The sequence below is a fragment of the Falco rusticolus genome, chromosome 8 (assembly GCF_015220075.1).
Source record: "Falco rusticolus isolate bFalRus1 chromosome 8, bFalRus1.pri, whole genome shotgun sequence".
NCBI classification, from domain to species: domain Eukaryota; kingdom Metazoa; phylum Chordata; class Aves; order Falconiformes; family Falconidae; genus Falco; species Falco rusticolus.
Genome location: NC_051194.1, coordinates 16,757,960 through 16,778,861, shown reverse-complemented (window position 1 = coordinate 16,778,861; position 20,902 = coordinate 16,757,960). Strand labels below are relative to the sequence as shown.

General features: G+C 46.8%; 2 protein-coding genes across 5 annotated transcripts in view; one reads left to right on the top strand and one right to left on the bottom strand.

Annotated features, from left to right (window-relative positions):
• The window catches only part of LOC119152288 (rho GTPase-activating protein 7-like), a 23,252-nt gene extending 7,907 nt beyond the window's left edge, over positions 1-15,345 (top strand). The window contains exons 2-12 of one of the 2 annotated variants that reach the window (XM_037397377.1): positions 832-913; positions 2,150-2,210; positions 2,355-2,418; positions 3,678-5,035; positions 5,487-5,657; positions 6,375-6,534; positions 7,954-8,152; positions 9,886-10,105; positions 11,965-12,079; positions 12,526-13,781; positions 14,769-15,251. In XM_037397377.1, coding sequence (XP_037253274.1) covers positions 886-913; positions 2,150-2,210; positions 2,355-2,418; positions 3,678-5,035; positions 5,487-5,657; positions 6,375-6,534; positions 7,954-8,152; positions 9,886-10,105; positions 11,965-12,079; positions 12,526-12,543 — 2,394 coding nt within the window. In that variant the 5' untranslated portion in view covers positions 832-885 and the 3' untranslated portion in view covers positions 12,544-13,781; positions 14,769-15,251. Of the gene's footprint in view, positions 1-831; positions 914-2,149; positions 2,211-2,354; positions 2,419-3,677; positions 5,036-5,486; positions 5,658-6,374; positions 6,535-7,953; positions 8,153-9,885; positions 10,106-11,964; positions 12,080-12,525; positions 13,782-14,768 lie in introns of both variants that reach the window. The other variant, XM_037397376.1, reaches the window with a different exon arrangement.
• The window catches only part of RARS1 (arginyl-tRNA synthetase 1), an 18,792-nt gene continuing 13,218 nt past the window's right edge, over positions 15,329-20,902 (bottom strand). For all 3 annotated transcript variants that reach the window (XM_037397379.1, XM_037397378.1, XM_037397382.1), the window contains 7 exons: positions 20,663-20,767; positions 19,566-19,744; positions 18,941-19,050; positions 17,978-18,083; positions 16,753-16,925; positions 15,861-16,108; positions 15,329-15,477 (listed from right to left, as the gene is read on the bottom strand). In XM_037397379.1, the coding sequence (XP_037253276.1) occupies positions 15,368-15,477; positions 15,861-16,108; positions 16,753-16,925; positions 17,978-18,083; positions 18,941-19,050; positions 19,566-19,744; positions 20,663-20,767 (1,031 nt within the window). In that variant the 3' untranslated portion in view covers positions 15,329-15,367. The remainder of the gene's footprint in view (positions 15,478-15,860; positions 16,109-16,752; positions 16,926-17,977; positions 18,084-18,940; positions 19,051-19,565; positions 19,745-20,662; positions 20,768-20,902) is intronic.

Genomic DNA, 20,902 nt, shown 5'->3' with positions numbered 1-20,902 from the left:
AGTTAAAAGAACAGTAACTTCTGCCTGTTCTCATTCCTACCACCCCTGTTCATTGCAAAATTAAAAATTGAAAGTCAAGCAACAGAGCCAAATTTGAAAGCTGTATACTATGAAACATGGTAGCTTATGGAAATGCTTCCTATTTGACTACAGCAGATTTTGTTGTATATACTGTCAGCCTTACAGCTTGCTGGAAACGTGCGTTGTCATGCTTCTGGAAAATGAATCCTTTTCATTACTTTGTTGTTTATGCAGTGTCCTGACTTGACTAGGAAAAGTATGCTTAAAAAGTAAGCCAAGGAAAGAAATAGTGATGGATTTTGCTGGTTCCCTTTTCTGCAAGGGTAAATCTCGGGAGCTGAAACATGGAACTCTTCGGCTGGTGTGTTGATCAGTGTCAAACAGCATGGTTTGTCAGGCTCACTACACCTCAAAGAGTGTATGTCATGTGCTGCATTCTACTGTACCATCAGCAAAAGCTCATGTAAAAATCTCCTACTTTTATACTGTACTTGAAGGCAGAAGGCGCAGAGAACCTAACCAAAGCAAAAATTTAATTTGGTATTTCTTGGCTATAGTACTTTGTCACTGCAAGCTCCTGGAAATGCAACAAACGCTTGTCTACCTGTAAGTGGTAACAGCAAGTAGGTACCTACACATGTTCTCCCACTTGCTCTAAGGAGGTTGTCCTCATATACTTCAATGACGTTTGTGTGAATATATAGTTATAGAAATAGATTTAGATTTATTTCACCTATGATAAAGATGTTGGAAAATCCAAAGTCTTTGCAATTATAACCCAGATCTCAGGTTCAGCTTCTTTGTTTACAGATATGCAGTTTCCTATTGATGTAAAAACTGTGAGGAAGGATCATGAATTTTTAGATGGAGATGCAATTGAGTCATTATTCAGGTAAACATTAATTATGAATCACCTTTAATATAGAGCCTCCAGTCTTTGTGGTTATTTGTCATTCATCTTTTCACGCCTTAGTTTTTGTCAGAGACTTACAAAGTCACTAATGCTGCGACTGAAGGAAATCTCTTAAGCACATACTTCAGTACCACTGAAGTTGGTTGTTCAAAAGCAGAGTAAGCATGTCCCTGCCTGTCTTCATCAGCCAAGGTCTCAGTGACATTATACTAAGCATCAAATCCGTCTTTTCTGTAATGTGAAATGTCTGCAGGCTGAGAGAATAATCAGTTCCCTGCAAGCATATCATAGCATGACAGTTTGCTCTTTAGAATCGCGTATTACAGAGCTCAGGGATTTCCTCTGACTAGTGAGCTTCCCCAGAGCTGTTCCAGGAGGTGAACAGCAAAAATTATCTGCACAAGGGATATGTTTATTGCTTTGTTTCCCTGGTTATTGTTTTGAGTGAGAAGCAAAGGTATTGATTTGAAATTACTGTTTTGCCAGAGCTGTTCATAGCACACAAGTGAAATTGCATCATCAGTGCAAAGTCAAACTCACTGCTCTTTGGAATTTCCCTGTGTAAGAGTGCCAGGATAGTGAGGAGGCATTCTACTTTACTACTTACTGCAGTTATTGAAGCTTTCTCATTATGAGATTGTGTAGCAGGTGAAGTGAACTCCAGGCTGTCCATGCCACACCACTTGCCCAAGCCAAGGGATGCAATAAGAATTTCTAACTCTTAAAGGACTGAAAATTTCCTCTTCTGGCAAAGTGGTTTGGTCTTTTTCTGTATTGTTATGTCACCTGAATTCAAATTCTGCTTGTAACAGGAGCACCAACAGAAGCTGTTTGTGTATACATCTCTAATGCACAGCAGATAGAGAGAACTTTGGATATATTCTGATTCTTGATATGACTTCTGTCCTGAGTGTTCCTGAAAGGCTATCGGTGTGCCTCCCTGTTAATGCCACATATTTGTTTGACAGTTAAGCAGTGACTGTCTAGTCTGGGGCCTTATTGGTTCCACAAGTTTTGATTAGAATGATAGATAATAAAGTCCTTCCAAGGATACAGATTAATGTCTTCATTTTTAAATTTTTTTTAAGAAGCCCACTCAGACTTTCTCATTTTCAAAATTAAGAGTTATCAATATACAAATTTTCACAATCATTAAAGCTCATTATATGATTTTTAATTAACTGATTAATTATGGTCCTCTTCTCTAATTTTAAGATGGCAGAACTGGAACTGTGAACATCATGGGGTTGTTAGTTGGTGCTGGTTTTGGCAAAAGGTATGGAGAACCTCTAACAGAATGTCAGTCTTTGACATCAATAATGAAGGCTTCATGGTAGAAGTTTGCAACTACTTTGGTGCATGTTTATTTTCAAGAAATTAAACAGTTTAAATTTAAAACATCTTTTTTCTTATACCCTAGACGGTTGAACACATTGAACAAGTGTGCATCAATGAAAATAGAAATAAGCCATCAGAGGAAACGGGTATGTTTGTTTGTGAAATATTATTAATTTTCTCATTAAAAATGTGTTTAGCTATTATTTCAAAAATCTGTTTTTAATAGGTATATAAAGGATTAGCAATTTATTAACTTTTCTTTCTATTCTCTTCCATCCTGCAAAGCTCTTCCATTTGCATTTTCCACTGAAAAACATAGGGATGGAGATAGAAATTATGTAAGGTTCATTTTGTAACTTTATAAGGTAGGTTAGGGATGGGTTTTGAAACAGTTTTTAGAAATAATTTGATGCACATTACTGTCCAATAGTGTGGCACCAAGGCCCCACCTCAGTATGTCTTTTATTGCTTTCCTAAGTAGTTTCACACCTTATTTAAGGCCTGAAAGTGAAATTTCATTCTTAGTGACTAAATGAAGGATAAGCAATTGAAACGGGCAATCCAGATAGTGTCAGCCAATGTCAAATGTCCAGCCAATAAAAGCTGGATAGGTTTTATCTGTGCTGGCTTTGTCCTCTCCTGCAAAAAAGTACCGTAGCTAAACCAGTTGCTATAGCCACATCTTGGCTGGTTAACACCAGGATTGTAAAGCCTCTTACCACAGGTGCCATGGATTAACTGCAGGACTAGCAAGAAAATAATGTCATCTTTTGGAAAAATGTCTAGGTTTTTTGGAAGCTTCCACTCTGCCATCAGGGAAGAATGGGGCAAGAGAGGGTCCTCAGAGAAGAGACGGGTCGTTCCCATCTCTCTAACAGTTCACTGGCCAGGCACTTACTTGGAATGGGGACAAACGGCCAGTGAGACCGAGGTGTCCCAAGAGGGTGCACCAGATATTGATGCTGCTATAGTCCCACAGTCAAATACCCTTTTTACCTGAAAATGGTTGAGTTTTGGTCACAGAAGCATGGAAGAGTATTTGACTTGGTTGGCTTTAGAAAAGGGCATGTAAATTCAGTACAATTCAATTATCTTTCAAAACCTTTGGATTTGTTGCAAAACAGAATTTTTCATCCTCAAATCAAATCTGTCATCTTTAGCTGTGGCAAACTTATCAGATTTGTCAGCATGCTTGGGAATAATTTGTTAGTGTGTTCTTCAACTAACAGAATAGGGCTCAGGGCAGACCTTCAGTAAGTGTTAAGTTGCATTTCTGTATGTTGGTCTTGGGGGTTTTGGATAGGCAGAAAATTGAAGTCTGCTTTTTTGTTACATGTTTTGGTAATTTAAAGGTTGCCAAACTTTGCCCTTGAACTGTACTTTTTTTTTTTTTTTTCCTTCTAAGAGTGATGACTCTGAAGATGATGAACCTTGTGCAATAAGTAACAAATGGGCTTATGAGAGGTGCAGTCAGAGATGGTCTCGTATTGAGAGCCTAGAAGGTTTCCCAGGAGAGGAAGGTGCTAGTGCATCAGTCCCAGGCAGTCCAATATTGAAAAACATCGGCAAGGAGGAGGATACTCTCTTTCTGGATTATGGCGAGAAACATGATGTGTCCTCAATTCACAGTACTAGCAGTGGTGACAGTGACATTGTTAGCTTCCCAAAACTTTTTGAAGATGTGGAAACCAGCATGAGTTCCTCAAGATGTTCCTCAATTAAGGTGGCTTCACTGGACTCTGCTTTTAGTTGTTCTCCCCCCAGTGAATTTTTAAATATCACCAGTGAGGAGAAGCTTTTGGGTAAGTCACCATATAAAAAGAGGAAGAGCCTTCTAAAGAAAATGGAGAAATTGCACTTAAGGAGCTGCAACTTAAGGAGTGGTCAGTCAAAGGCAAAACCCATAATAAGTGAACCTGTTCTTCTGGAGGGGCTTAATGAAGAAAAAATGAAGATGCTGAACTGCGTAAATATTTCCGACCTCTCTGGCATCCAAACAAAGGACAGTTCTTCTTTTTCTCTCCAGAACTGCAATAGCCGCAACCAGTCTGAAAACAGCAGCACAGTGAGCGCTCCAAGTCCTGTTAAAAAACCACAAAGCCACTGTGAAGGAAGCGGGGTGTATGCAGAAGACTCTGATTCTAGCAAGCTCTTGCTGTGGAGTGAGCTATCTCAGCAAAACCTAACAAATGACATGAAGTTACAAATGAACCAGGTGTTCCAAATACCACAAGGCCATAAACCTGGCACTTTCCCCAAAGCACTTACAAATAGCTCCCTGTCGCCAGTAGACAACTCTTCCGTCAACTGCAGAACTGGGAATTTACATGGGTGCAGGAGGAGCCGGAGCAGAAGCAGTTCCAAGGATGCCAAAGCCCCCAGGAGTCCCCTTTCAAGCACAAATAACAGGCTAAGTGTGTATGACAACATGCCCAATATCGAACTTGATAATTTGGAGGCAGCACAAGTTGGTGATGATGATGTTTTTTCAGAACTGAACAATGTTATAGAGGATGTCAATGGTCTCAAAAAGTTGGTTGATCAGTGGACAGAGAAGTTCTCAGATGGTGGGGATTTGGACTTTGCCAGTGACTTGACCTCTTTGTATCCATCCTTACCTAAAGAAATCTGTCTTGAAACGGAGGGCTCAGAAGATAAGACAGCAGACCTCCCAGCCACTGAGGGAGAGAGCAGCTGTGAACTGGGCAAGGAGATGAGTTCTGCAGGCCTGGCATACATGACAGACTCTAAAAAGACCAACAGGTTAGCTGTCCTTGGGTTTCCCTGTTAGACTGTCCCTTGGGAACCTTTCCCCATTGATTCTCTCCTCTCATAACTGCTTTTCTGGAATAAAGGATTCTTAAGTAAATCTGTTCTGGGTAGCAGGGTCTGCGCTGCTGGTACCAGGTACTGCTGGTCTGTAGACACTCGGTATCTGCATCTGCTCTGACCTCTGTAGTAGGGCTCTCATAATCAGCATGAGTACTCTAGACATTTGGAATGGGACTTCAGCGCTGCCTTGCTGTATTTCTTATTGAAACATTTTGTATTGCCAGAGCACCTCCTGGATGATAAGTACCCTGTTTAAATGCAACTAACCATATGGTGTTTGGGAACTGCAGGTCATTTAGGTGTTAGGTGTTCCACAGATGCAGGCAGAAAACTAATGAGGGCAGTGAAATAGTCGTAAGCCTAAACAATATTTATCCCACAGGCATGGGAAGCAACACTGGTCTGTGGAAGAGAGTGTGAACTTGGAAAGCCTTCCCATCCAGACCGACAGCCAGTCAGCAGCCCAGCTAGCCCGGACACAAAAGCTGGCTTTGTTGAAACTCACTGCTTTGATGGACAGATACTCCCCTTCCAGTAGGCAGGGCTGGAACTGGTAAGTTGTCCAATATTAAAGCAACCTGTGTTAGAAAGACAGGATTTGATATGTAGGCAGGTGAATTTCCTTGTCTATCTAGATTACACATGTCCAAGGTGAGGAATTTCATCCTGTTAAATCGCTGGCAGTTCTGTGGTTATTTCAATGGCTCCAGGATTTCCTCTGCTATGGACTGCACTTTCGCTCCTCGCTGGTGGTCATGTTGTTACCGATTTTAAAGCACGTTATTGTTTCTCTTTAAATCTGCCCATTTGCAGGGCTTTGTTAGAGGTCCTTCACAGAGATGGCAGGACCTGAGGTGAGAGCTGACTGGGCTGAGAATCCTTTTCAGCACCAAGTCCCTGTTTGAACTAAAGCCATGACAAAGTCAGTCACCCAGAGGACTTGGACATACCGGTTAGCGTCTTGTGATAGGGATCTAGTGCTTGAATATAGAATGAAGTGAAAAAAGCCTGCAGTGTCCTAAAGGGATGGATTGTATTTCACATGAGGATGCTTTATTAAAGCTGATTTCAGTTTTGAAGTGAGGAAGTAATTCTTGGAATTGCTCTTAATGGTTTTCTCTCTATCTTATGATGCCATGTATACAGGTATGTGGCAAAATTTGGGGTTGTGGCAAGTGTAACTACATCCTTTCCCATGCATTTAACTAAAACAGCAGGCAGAACTGTGCTAGAGAGCTAATAAATTGCATACACTGTTTTTTGTTTTCAGGACTGTACCGAAATTCATTAAAAAAATAAAAGCCTCTGACTACAAGGACAAAAATGTGTTTGGGGTTCCTTTACTTCTGAATGTTCAGCGAACAAGCCACCCGCTGCCTAATGGCATACTGCAAGCCCTGGACTATTTAAGAAACCACTTTCTTGACCAGGTATGAACTTTTGGCAGCCTAGAGCAGCTCTGTTCCGTAAACGGATCTGCTCCAGGGAACCAGTCTCTGCTTCCAGCTTTTGTGAGGGACTTTCTTACCTCCTAAGGCTCTGAATAGGCAAAAGGGTGTAGGTCTGAGCAGGTGGCCTGTGAGGAAATAGCAGCACTGTTTCCTGCTGAGAACACCTTTAGTCTTGTCTTGTATTTTTGTTCCTTGCATTGCTGAAATCTTCCAGTTGGTTCTCTTGGTGCAGGCAGTCAAGCTGTCTTCTGGTGAGCAGCATGTCTCTGCTCCCTTAGAAAGTAAATCTACCACACAATGTCATTTTCCCCTTTGTTCTGTGGTTGCTGATAGTGCAAGAGCTAATGTGATAATTAATCTTGTTTCAGCTGAAATGTACCACTAAGCAGAGATAAAACATGAGAGCAGTGCCTTTAACATCTTTTCTGGATCCAAATCCGTATTTATCCACTAAGTAGAGATGTGTACGTGGCAATGAAAGTGTGTTGCATATGCTGCTGTTCCTGTAGCATAGTTGCAGAAATGGGGGACCCTGTGACATGAGACACATTAGTTAAAGAAAGGGCTTATTTTCCCCCCTGTGCTTTACAATTGCATAGGTGTGTGATATTATGCTGAAGCACAAAAATGTGTGTGTGCATCCTGTGAAGCTACAATGTAGTTCGGTGGCACATACTGGAGTGTGAGCAGTTGGCTTCTTATGGAGGCAGTGTGTTTCATTTTGAGACCATGGTATCTCATCAGTTAATACAAATAAGCCAATGGATGTAAATACTGTCTCAGTGGCACACAGTGAAAATTTCAGCAGAAGCTTTGTCAAGGTAGAGTTTGTGAGAAACTTCTAAATCTAGGGTTTTGTCTGAAACTCGATTGACATTCATATTAAAAATAGAATCATAATTTCTCTCAGAATGGCAATTGCTCTTTGCCAACCGGTAGACGTATTAGATGTATCAGATGTTAAACCCGAACCTTGTGGATCTCACAGTCTGAGTTTGTTTGCTCCGGGATAGGCATCAATGTACATTTGCTTTTGGATAAATGCAATTGGTGCATTATAATCTTGCAGTTCTAATGTGTGAACATAGCCTGCTCAAGCAAACTGACAGATGGTAATTGTAATGGTTTTAAAAATCAAAAGAGTCATTTTGCATTAAATAAAAAGCAAGCAAACAAATGTGAAAATCAGTATGTCTTGACAGCTGGTTCTGTGGGCATCGGACCTGGTTAGCCTGGGAGGAATATCTGTGCGGCTTCTAATGATACAAAATATTTTGGTGTTAGATCCCACTACAATAGGGTCAAAGATATCTATCATAAGGAAGGTGAAGGATTGGTTATTTGTCAGAAAGTTGATTCCTGATGACTCCTCTCTTTGATATTTTCTTTTACCCGCAGGTTGGCCTGTTCCGAAAATCCGGTGTTAAATCCAGGATTCTGTCTTTAAGAGAAATGAATGAAACCAACCCAAACAATGTATGTTATGAAGGGCAGTCAGCGTTTGATGTGGCAGATATGGTGAAGCAGTACTTCCGAGACCTTCCCGAGCCTATATTTACTAGCAGGCTCTGTGAATCCTTCCTCCACATCTACCAATGTGGGTAACAAAAGCTATAGTTTTCTGATTCCTTGAATGTCTTAATATTGAGCTGTACAAGGCGGTGGCCAGACTTAGGGCTAGTGCCTTGTCCTCTTATACTCAGAGGACACAGGCAGGTTGTTTCTGAAAAGATGAGTTCATTGCAGCTCTGGACTTAAAAAGTTTCACATCTGCATCTTATGGGCCAGCTATTTCCTAATATTGTGTCTTTTATGTTCTTTGAAGGATGAGCATAATAAGAGTTGCTGCAGCAGCCCTTCCAAACTGTGTTTTTTGAATGGTCATTTCCTTATGCAAAATTAAGAGAGAATCTAGTCCCCTTGTTCATGGTATGAAGCAGCTCCTTGTGCAAGAAGTCATGTTATATTGATGAAATTTCTTTATGAAGGTGCCCAATCACAGTTGCTGTGACACAGCATCTTTGCCTGGAAATGCCAGCAGCTTTTTGCCTGTGCTCTCACTGTTACTATCCTTGAAACTCAACCTGAAAAAGAAGGAAACGTGAAGTTGAAATCTGCTATTGCATATAGTTTTAAACAGGTTCCATTTCCAGTACTTGACCCTCAAGGAATTAACTCTCAAAAAGCAGCTGGGTTGGGGAAGGAACTTGCTGTAGAGACTTATGATGATGTTGCTATAGGCAAGTTTCCTCTTCTTTTGAGAAAAGGTTTTGAAAGTCGAAATAGGAGATTTCTGAGTGGGCTGGATTTCAGCCTGTTTTATGTGACACTTACTGACATGAATAAATGAGCTGCTGCTACTGCCCTGTGTATGGTGTAGGTCCCTGAAAGTTTGGGTGGGTTTTATTATTTAACCTGTCAGGCTTTTAGAATTTTGTCTGAAAACAGTTTATTTGTTTGAAGTAAGTTTTCTTTTTGCATCCACAAATCCTTTATATAAGGAGATCCCCAATTCCTATGTCCAATGGGTGTGGAACCATTTTCTTCCATTTATTGTAACCTGGCCAGTGTCTGCCTCCTGCCTCTTGTTTTGGGGTAGAGGCAGTAAATGACTGAATTCTACTCACCAATCTTCTGCCACATGTGATTTGAGCAGGTGCTCAGATTAAATTACCATCTTTTGGATATAGGAAATGTGCTGCTTTCACCAAGAAGCATGTTTTATATGTTCTGTGTATGTACTACTTGAAGGGGAAGAGAAGTGATCTACTCTTTGTAGTGGTGTAAAATCTTCATGCTAGGGTGGTGTGTGCAGGATGCAGCACGCCTACTCTCCTGCAGGAGCTGTTTGTTTGGGCACACGGTCTCACTGTGTTTTAGTGTGGATCAAAATCTGTTGGCAAAACATTGTTCTCTGAATTGAGTTATCTGAGAGCATCTGTCCTCTTCATGCCTGAAGCTGAAAGGAAATGACAGTAGAGTAGGTATCTGCTCTCAAGTATCATTCCAGAGTAGTATTTTATGGAGAGACAAGCCCTCATTTGGATTGTAACCAGAGCTGGTTCAGGATAAGTTCATTAGCATGGTGTTCAAGATAAATTGCAAGTCAAGCACCAGCATCTCTGGGTATGAATGTTCATCTTGATGGGCAATAGGAGAAAACTGTACTTGTTTGATGTGATTGTGATAATGGCCTTTGCCTTGTCTGTTGTGAGCTAGTGTGACAGGAAAATGGATGAACCTACAGTTTCAATGCTCTGCTCAGGACTCTGTTGATAGATGATTCCTCTGCAAGTCAAGTGTGATTTTCATAATTTTTTCTTTTTTCAGACGTGCCAAAGGATCAGCAGTTTCAGGCTGTCCAGGCTGCTATTCTTCTTCTTCCAAAGGAAAACCGAGAAGCTTTGAAAATCCTCCTGTTCTTCCTGCGAGATGTGGTTGCTTTTGTTGAGGAAAACCAGATGACCCCAACCAACATTGCTGTCTGTCTTGCACCTTCTTTGTTTCACCTCAACACCCTGAGACGGGATAGTTCCTCCACCTCCACAAGGTATTAGCATCTTACTGCTGGTGTTGCTGCTGTCCATAGTATTCTTTGCCGCAGCAATGCTTTCTGTAGCTGGCCTAGGATCAGGGTTTGCTTTTAAGGGGGAAATAGCATATTTGTCTGGGGGTTTGTCTCAAATATGGTTGTTCAGGTCCAGCAGGAGCTGAGCACAATGTGTGGAGCTGCCCACAGTGCATGGAGCTGATCACAATGCATGGAGCGACCCAGCAGCTCAGTTGTCCAGTGTAGAGAACAGTGGTAAGGCCCCGTTGCCACGTCCCTGACCAGCCTGCATGCGAGCTAGCCTGCCTCCCTCACAACTGCTGTGCTCTTTGCGGTTGCCCACAGGTCCGGCTACCCAGGAATCCAGCACATGGCCCACTGTTTGCATTAAGGTGGTGCTGGCCATTGAAAATGTAGCTCATGCACTGGCAACATAAGCCCAGGTGCAGCCTACAGATATCTGGCAGATTGTAGCTGTTGCTGGCACTGGTTCTGCTGGGTGATAAGGGGATCATTCCTCCAGGACTGAGCCACAGGGATTCTGTAGATTATCTTAATAAGTAAAAGTATCTGGGTTGCATAACAACCCCTGTTTGTACGTGCAGGGAGGAAGGTGCCCTTGGGCCAAAGTAGACAATCTCAGAGCATTCATGCCTTATCTGGTCTCCTGAGGCAGGGCTGTTTGCTTTACTCCATGCTGCTGGGTATGGACAGAGGCATATGAGGGTAGAAAAGGACAGCTGACTTTGATGGAAACACTGTGCACCCATCAGAGTAGCAAGTTAATCACTTCACTTGGGGATCTAAAGATGAGGACTAGTTCTGCAGCAGAAGCTGTCAGATGTGCTATTGGCATCTGTCAGGCTGGTAACCAGGCTCTGGATAGAAAACACTCAGGACTTTTCTTTTGAATGGCACAAACCATCTGAAAATGCGGATGTGTACCTACAGCCTAGGGCTGCTCACAGCTCTCCTGGGCTGAGCCAGCACATGGTGAGGGAGCCCTGTGGTCACTGCGAGGGCAGCTGGGGATGCGATGGAGCTTTAGTGGCAGCAGGTCCTTCCTGGATTGCAGCTGTGTTTGAGCTCCTGGGAGTCATACTTTGAGAGTTGTACCTCTTTGGTTTACATGAACATTACTCTGAAATACTAGGACCAAAAATAGAAACACAGTTTTCTCTTTGTTGTCACTATTTAGAAGCCAGGATGCTTTGAAGCTTTAGCTTTTTTCTAACTGGGCATTAATGCTATACTGCAGGGTTCCGACTTCAAAGGGTAGAAGCTGACAGGTCTGACTTTGAGGAGCAGCTCTGAGGACTCTTATCTTCCACCCAATTTTCAAGTCATTTGGCAGGAATGCACATAGATAAAAGTATCAGAAGCTGGGATTAATGAAGTCATATAATGATTATGAATAAAAAGAGGGGACTGTTTCTGAAACGTGTTTGGTGTGGTTTGGGCCAAAGGATTTAAAAGGTTCTACATGGGCTTTGCAGGGTTTTAAAGGAGCTTGATATTTGAAAGCTATGCACAAACCAGTTTGCAGTCATTGCCGTCTATGGCCAAGTGTGTGATGATGTGTTTGGGGAATAAAAAGCCTTGACTTCTTGGGCATATGTTCTGTTCCTACTGGTCAGTACTGCCCTGGGAGCTTTTGGGATGTGCTGGGAGGGAATGCTACCCGAGGACCTTGCTGCAGCAATGTAACGGTGAGCCCCTACGTGGTGTGTAAGGGTCCTTCAAAGCAGTGTAAGCTGCTGGTTTCCAGCCCGCAGGGGTGCTAGCTGAGTAGGCACCTTGTACTTGTGGTTCACAGCATCTTGCTCACAAGCCATCCTTTCACCTACCCCTCTCTGTAGATCGAGTCAGAGGAAGTGCAGCTTGGGGAAGCCAGACCAGAGGGAGCTGAGTGAGAACCTGGCAGCAACGCAAGGCTTGGCCCACATGATAACGGAGTGCAACAGACTCTTCCAGGTACGTCGCTTGCTGTAGCAAAGCAAAAGCCCTGACCAGCCTGATGTAGGTGGCCTGCTTTGAGCAGTTTGGGCCAGAGCCGTGCAGAGGTCCCTGCCAGCCCAGCTGTTTCTCTGAGCATGTGGCAGGTGTGATTCCAGCTGACTGCAGTAACAAGAAAAATGACTGTCATTGCAGACTTTACTGCAAGGATTTTTAAGGGCTGTGAGAGCATTCCTCCATTTCCCCCTCCACCACTAACTGCTGTGGGGGCTTGACTCCCCAGGCTTGGGGCTATCTCAGTACCTGTGAGGCAGAGGCTGGACTATGCTTGTGCAGGGAGGCCCTGACCATCCCTTGGTGTGGGAGAGGGTGGAAGGTGAGGTTTTGCTGCTGGGGCCTGGCTGGAGCAACAGCTGCGCCTGGCCGTGGACCCCAGTAACCTGGACCTGGGCCTTGACCCACAGACTGACTTCCCGGCTTGACCTCGGCCTTTCCTCGTCATGATGGACTTGCCTGGTGATCACTAGACTGGCTGACCCTGGTTGCTGTCACTGGACTTGATCCTGACCTCCTCTGCTGACTCACCTTCCTGGCTCAACCTCCGACCTCATCACCATGGATGCGTCTGATGATCTGGACTCTTAGCTGACCCTGGCTGCCATTTCTGTCCTGGCTCAGGTACTGTGGGGCCAGGCGGCTGCCCTGCCAGCCCTGTTATCCCACTTGACTCCCAGCCCCTTGCCTTCAGGCAGCCGCTGGCCCTTGGGTGCACCCTGACAGTCAGCTTGGGGCTTCTTGTGCTCTGCTGCAGCACCACGGCTGGGCAGGGGCTGCTGTCCCACGGCTCTTCTGAACTGACACATGACCTTGCCCCAGGGCTTCCCCCAGCACTGACACCCCCCCAAACCGGCACTTGACTTCCGAGTGACACCCACCCCACGCCAGCCCGGCCTGGGGTCCGACCTGTCTGTGGCATCAGTCCCAACCCAGCCAGGGCTCCCAAGTGACCATGGGTCCCCAGCTCCTCAGCAGTGGCCTGAACCCCTCTGCCCAGCCCTGAAGCCCCTTGGGGTGCCCTGACACCTACTGCCTGCCCTGCATCCGACAATCAGTCCTGGCAACATGGGAGCTGGCCTCATCCCTGGCTGCATTGCTTGTCCGTCCGTGTCTCCCCGCTGCCCCCCCCCCCCCCCCCCCCCAGTATAGCCCCACAGGGACTCTGGAGCTGCCCTTGGACAGTCTGAACGCTCCTGCTGTGACCAGGGCACTTCCCCACCGCCGCCCTCACCTGGCAGGGCAGCCAGCGAACCCCCCGATGGGCTCGACGCCACTGCTGCCAGGACTGTGAGCTGTGGGGCTGCCCCTCGCCAAGGGGTGCTGCAGATGTGCCCCCTGCCCTGCCAGGGGAGGGGTTTGGTGCTGAGACTCGGGGACCGCTTGGAGACAGCTGTTCCCCCTGCTGCTGGTGACCACAAGAAGCTGCAGCAACTGGTTTGGGTGGCCTCGGCCATGCCTATGCCTGGACACACACCTGCTGCTCTGGACCTAGCCCTGGACTCTGATGCTTCGCCCTGCCTGGTCACTGTGGCCATTGCTGGCCATCCTGGACTGCGGCTGATGCTGTTACTGCCACTGAACCTGACCTGGCCTCGGCACCTGCTACGGGGACTTTCGGCTGGCTGCCACTGCCATGCCCAGGCCTGTCCTGTGTCTCCCTCAGGTACGGTGGGATGGGGTCCCGGCTGGTGAGGCACTGCCCAGCCCTGCTGCATGGTACTGTGCTCAGTGCCCCTGCTGCTCCCTGACCACATAGTGGGACCCTCCAGAGGGGCCTGGCCTCCTGCCGGCAGGTGGCAGGTAGCACAGCACGTGGTTTGGGCGCTTGGTGACGCCCCCAGCACATATGGCTGTCACCAGAACTAGGTCAGGTTTCCGTTGGGGACATTGTGCAGCCAGCCAGCAGGAGGGCATGTTTGCACACATGTGCTCGTTTAAGGGCCAGACCCTTGTGTGCTTGGTGCTGTCTCGCTCACACAGCCAAGCCCTCCCCAGAGCTGTCTGTATGGGAAAGAACCTGGGATAAACAGAAACGTGTATCTTTTGTATCTATATCTATCTATATCTCTCTATAGATGTATATATGTATGCATATGTCAGCAAACACCTAAATCAAGTGCAGTATCTCTTGTCTGACAGCAGCAAAGCTGCGTTTCTGTGCTGCTTTACCAAGCACAGGCTTCTGACAGATCCCAAAGCAAAGGCAGGAGCCACGGCCCACTGCCTTGTAGTCACTGGAGATCGATACGCACCCAGCAAAGTGGTTTGCTGACTCTGTAGGGATTCAAACACTGTTGCTGTGAGCGAAGGCATTTCCCCTGTGTCCTCCTCTGAGGGAATGTAGTTAATTGATCTGCTCTTCCCCTGGGCTTCCTGCTCCTCCAGGTAAAAAACCGCTGCCTGCCTACAGCAGTTGCTGGCAGCTGATGGTGCTGCGCCCACAGCGCACAGCCCGACTGCTGTCCTGAGGCACTTGGGAAGCCACCAGCCACCCCTTTTTGAAGGGCTGGTACAGGCCTGTGCTTGCTTGCAGGTGGTACACCCCACAGCCTGCACTCCATTGTGCTGGTAAGCATGAGTTGTTTCACGTCTCCCTGGTGTGTTACATCAAAGTTCAGGCCTCGAATGCGATGTTCAATCTCTTTTGCAGGTAGCTGACTGCAGCCTTGGTCAGCTCACTAACAACTTCCATGAGACAAGCATCCCGAGCGCCAGGGTCCTGCACTGCTGGGCTGGGAGGAGACTGCTTGGCTCCCCCCAGCGCTCTGTGCTCTGCTGAGTGATGCCAGAGATGACATCAAAAGCTGGGTGAACCTGCTGCCACCTAGCAAATAAGGTAAAGAGGATGGCAGAGGACATCAGCATAAGCTTGGCTCTGGGAGTGTGGGTGACAGTACTGTGGTTGCAGGGGTTCCTGGAGGTGCTCTTCGGTGTTCTGAGTTCTCAGTCCTTAAACTCTACAGACGGAAGCAGAGCAGCACTGGGCATGGGTCTGCAGAGTTTGGTTTCTGTAGAGAATTGCTCTGAGCTGTGCCCATGGCCCCTTTTGTCTTCTGAAGCCATGCTCCTGTTCTCTCCTTTCTTTACTTTCCTATGTCTACTCCCCCCTGCCTTTTCCTTTTCTTCTTCCCTTACTTCCTCCTTGCAAACATAGGGAGTGCTGCTCCCCTAGGGTATCTTCCCTTACCACAACGGACATCAACACCTCCAGTTGTTTAAGTGCCTTTATTGTCACCGCACAGGGAACAGCTACATCCTCTGCACCGGCTTAATCCCCAGGATGTCGAACCCTTTGGCCATGACAGTGGCAGTGGCTTCACACAGCAGCAGCCTCCACATGTTCACCTTCACAATCTGGCCTGCAAAACACCAACACAAGAGATGCAACAGCTGCTCAGAGCAATGAATGCTGCCTTCCCCAGGGGAACCCCATCAGCCACAGCCTGGCCCTGGGGCTGGGCACACTTGAGCCCCCTCCCGTTCTCCCCAGGCCAGGCAGACTGACCGGCCCTTGTGCTTCCAGGTGCCTGGCTGCTTGCAACTCTCTACTCAACTTCCTGCTCCCAGGCAGTCGATACACCGGCTGCGCCAGCCACCCTCAGTCCTCCCACATGGACACCACTTGTTCTGCAGCAGCAAGCAGTGTGACAATGACCTTCCCAGCACAGGGAAACACCCTGCAGATTGTCTGTACCGTGGTATGTGACACAGGCACATACAACACCCCTAAGGCAACACTCACCACTCTGCCTGTCCTTCTCAACGCAGTAGCAGTTGTCATAGAACTCGGTGAAGGTGGTGGCCAGTTCATAAAGGTAGTCACAGAGCGTGTGCAACAACAGGTCCTCCAGGATTTTCTGCAGGATCTCAGGGAATCTCAGGATGCACTTGCCCAGTTTCCACTCCTTCTCATGGTCAAGGATAAGCACCTCCTCCCTGGCTGCCTTCTGCAGCATCTGCTCATCAATATTGGCCAGGCGAGCAATAGCCCTGAAATGGTGCAAAACAGGGTCTGCGGGTGAGGGTCCCACCGCTCCGCCTGCCCCAGGGCCAGCCTGCAGCTGGTCACATGCCTGGCCCAGGCCACCTGCTGACCTTCTCACTTGCCCAGTGCTGAGTTACCAGGCCTGAAGGGAGCAATCATCCCTGGGAACGCACGGGGAGGCGCTCCCTGCGGAGCGATGCAGCAAGGCACAGCAGAGGAACAGGGAGCCAGGGGTGTGCTCTGGGCACACGTGTCGGCAAGGGCTGCTGGTGCTGCCACGCAAACCAGGGCTTAGGGTGCCAGAAAAACTGTGTGGGGTATGGTAAAACCCGAGGTCAGCAGCTGCTGGAACGCTGGCTCACCTTGTTCCAGCCACCCAGATCCTCTAATGGAACTACCAGAAACTCCCAGTTTCCTCCCTGCTGCCTAAAAGCCTAGGTAAGCTGCACAGAGGAGCCGTGTCTCAGTTAGCAGAGGACACCACTTCCAATGACAAATAAAATCTTGCCTTTGCCTAAGCCGGAACAGGGGTGGTTCGTAAGAAAAGACAGCTAACAGCACTGGTGCGACTAAGCCACCCCTTTCCCACGAAGATACAGAGAACGTAAAAAAACAACTCCAAGCAAAACTCCCTGCGCACTCAACCTACCTGATCCGTGTGAAAGCATACAGCAAATAAGCAGCTGTATTTCCTCGGTCATCCAGCATCTTGTCAAAGGAGAACACGTAATCATTTAGTCTATTGTGGGAGAGATCTGCATATTTAATACATCCAAAAGCAACTGATGTCTGGGCAGCTTTCAGCTCTTCTGGTGTGAGGACCTGTTGCAATTTCAAAACAGGTAACAGTAAGAACGTTACACTGGCATCACAAACCACAACAGCCCTGGCCCCTCAGCCTGGCTGAAGAGGAAAGCCCAGGCTGCTGAGGGGGTTTTACGCATGTGGTACTCAGTGAAAGGCTCACACCCACTCTTCCACCTCGGGGCACCAGACAGCCTCCCATCCACCCCTCGCCTCTCTTGCAGTCAAAGGGCACTGCAACCCTGCCCGGGGGCCTTGAGAATACACAGGACCTCTGTGCCCCAGCTCGTACCATCTATCTGCCATACAGGCTTGACGACTATACTGTGCTACTGCTTCTTACAACTGTGTGTACACAGAACAAACATGTGGCCCTCCTCCTACCCTTGCAGAGCATTTTGGACAGTCCAAACACTCACAAAACCCCTCTCTGGTGGAACAGTGCCCTGTCAGCATGGCAAAGCACTTTGTGTCTGACTCCCATGAGGCCTTGGGAGATTTTCTGCCCAGTTTGGTCCAGGCTATCAAGATGCAAGACAGACAGAAATCTCATTCAGCAAAGGAATTCCAGGAAACTCAGCCACAGGCTCCAAGGGAAAGGGTGAAGCCAAGTGCCCTGCAGATCCCCACGCATCTGTCCCCAGAAGTCACTGCTAGCCCAGCAGGCCAAGGCTGCAGCTTTATATTCTGCCTCCACCTCCTGCATCGCAGCGGCGGGGGGGAGTCACAGCTGTTGCCATCGCACCAGGGAGACCTGGACTGTACCTGCAAGGCCCAGCTCTCCAGTCCCACCCTCAAAAAGCTCTGCAGCACCAGCCATTGGCCAGCACGCTGGCTACAGCTCACATTTTCTCACTGCCATGTACTCGGGGACACTGCTCTTTCCCCATGCCAGCATCTTGCTGAACTACAATCAAATAATGACGCTGACTGAGCACACAACCCACAGCATCTCCTGGGTGGTCTGGCAGTGTCCGTATTCTCAGCTCGCATCCAGAATCTGCAAAACCATGAGCCTGTGAACAAATCTGGGAAGTTCTCGGGAAAGATAAGCCATTTGTCACAACTACCTTGTCCCGTTCCTTGTCTTTCAGCTTGTCCATAGCTCGTTTCAGCCCTTCTTCCAGCAGATCTATAAGACGCACTGTATCCCCTGAACGAGTTTTGAACTTCTTCCTGAAAACACAGAGCCAAAATGACCACCTGCATAAGAGGTGAAACATGTCCAACCTCTGCCTAGTGTGCCACGTGTGCCAGGACATGCGTCAGAACTTCTTGCAGGGATTTCCACTGTTCACACCTTATGGCTTAATAAAAAAGCACATGCCCACGAACTCCTCCATATAGAGGAAACTGACATCACACAGACAGCTACAAATCTGAAAAGAATACCCACCGGGTGGCTGGGAGGGGTGACGAGGAAGGCTCCAACAACCACAACTGTCCCACTTCCAGACATCAGTCAGGACACAATACCAGTGCCAGCCCCCTGCCCAGCCCAGCAAGTCACCTTTAATTCTGTAACAAACAGCAAACCCACCCAGTCTGCAATGGCACATGACCTGCAGCGCACACCGGTTTAGCCACACCTTCACAGAGACACAAGAACAACTCCAGAGCACAAAGGCCTGGCTTGCACACAGGGCCACCAGAGGTTCTTTTCCCAACTTCAATTTCATTTACCAACGAGGCAGGTAGAAAATAATGGAAATCATGGCCTTTACCATTGCCATCTCCCAGCAGCCACATCAGCTTCCACCGGACTTCCACCAGACATTCCCAGTGCCCCTCCCCAAATGCCAGGCAGCAGAAGCCAGGCCCAAGAGGGAACCTGACCACAGCACCAGTGACTGTGTGGATCAAGGACCAGGACACACAGTTACAAATAACCATAGTGCTTTTTTTTTTTTTTTTTTTTTTTTTTTTTTTTTTTTTTTTGTATGCCACATACATACTTGTCAACAAACAAGAGCAAGTGTTCTGCATTCACTCAAACATCCTCTTCAAAGGGAAAAATACAGCCCCAAACTTACTTGTCTTCTCCCAGCACCACTCCGAATGCAGCATGGGCTACTCTGGTTACTTTGGGATCATACCAGCCGATCATCTGTCCAGCTGCAAACACTGTTTGTAAATGCACCGACTGCAAGGAACAAATACCAACAGCTAGTCCTCAACCCACTCCTCCTGGTAGCACTCCTTCCAGTAGTTTTCTGCCCAGCTTTATCTCCTTCACAACGAGACTTAAAATGTTTCTTAGCTCCACAGTCAAATTCCACTTCCAACAGCTCAACCTTCTAAAGAGTGTTCCTGGCTTACAGAAGCAACTAGTGGCAAATTCCCATCACTGCTCAAATATGGAGCTGACAACCTTCCTCGGGTAAGGAGGGACCCAAGTCTAAACAGTACAAATCTCGTTCCAGACTCATCTGTTGAGATTCAGGCTTCACCCACCTTCAGTGGTAACTGGGTCTGTCCCTAATTGTTCTAGTCAGTTCTAAGGGCTCTTCATGGAGACTGCCAGCCACCAAACACCATTACTCCAATAAGGACAAGAGTAAATATACCAACCACACTAAAAAACTTCTACATTACTGTTGCACCCTTCATTTAACACACGTTCTGATGGTCCATGACAGCAGAGACTGGCATACTCACCTGCCCGCTGTCGACAACATAAATAAGGATATCAGCCTTCTCTTCACACAACCTGTGTTTAAGAGCAGCTAAGTCAGATGTGTCGTATGTGTAACCTCCATCTGATTTCATGATCGTCAATGGGACAGGAAAACCAGGGACAAACACAATCTTTCGGCCATCATCAACCTGGACAAATCCTAGAAAAGCAATGGAAAACATTCTGTGTTGTATCGTATAGGGAGGTTTATGGGCCAGCCCAGGCAGATGCACTTCCCTTCCCGGATTATACCAGAAAGAAAAGGCCATGTCCGCACATAATTAAATAATTAATGGCTCAAAATATGAAAAAATCTAAATGAGAACTCCCTCACCAACCAAGTCATGTTTTATGCTGCACTTCCAGAACTCAAGACCATGCACAAGGAAGTGGAACTGTACAGATCTGGCCTTACAGAAGAGACCTAACTGGATTTAATAACTCCTGCCACCGGCATCCAGGTTCACCTTTACAGTTGCAAAACCAGTATCACAAAGTATGTCATTAAAGGCAGCAGAAACTACTGAGATGCAATGAGGACTTTGCACAAAGTATTTCTGAGGTAAGATCAGTCAAAATGCTTCAGATGTTGAGACTCGAACTGCCAAATCCAGACAGGAACACATAGAACTAGAGACTTTTTACGCTCCATTTGGCTTCTTCCCAGACTCAAATGCCATGGTTTTCACAGAGATTTCTCAATGTTCCCACACAGTCACAACACTAAGACGGGGAAGTCTGTCATACATAACTCCTTGACCATTTACTAAGGATACAATAAATTCCAGTAGTACCTTACGCTATTGCCTACAAAATATCACCAACAAACTGCTTTTTGTGTCAGCAAGAAAGATCCAAGCTTTTTGGAATGAAACATGTAAGAATCAATTCTGCTAATGCTCCTCTGTGAGGAAAAGCCACACAAGATCCACCCAGCACACGTGGCTGAGGAAAAGAGCAAGGGTGGGGAACATGCAACTTCAAAACCACCAGTCCTAAGCCTCGCTGAACAGGAGTGAGGTTACCTCACTCATCCGGACAGCTGCAGAATTTCTGACTCTGAGACCAAAATCCTCACCTTTATCTTCAAATTCTTTCACGATGTCTTTCATCATCTCATGGTAGAATGATTCCCCTCTCTCTATGAGTGTGATGTCCAAGCAGTTGTAGATTTTCTGGAACTCTTGACAAGGGAAACATAACAAAATACTTCCATTAAATGCACACAGTGGAATTAGTGGCATATGTTTACCAGTGGGCACAGCAAGTCCCTAAAGGCATCTTCCATCTCTTGGTCAAGCCATGAGACTAGGACTCA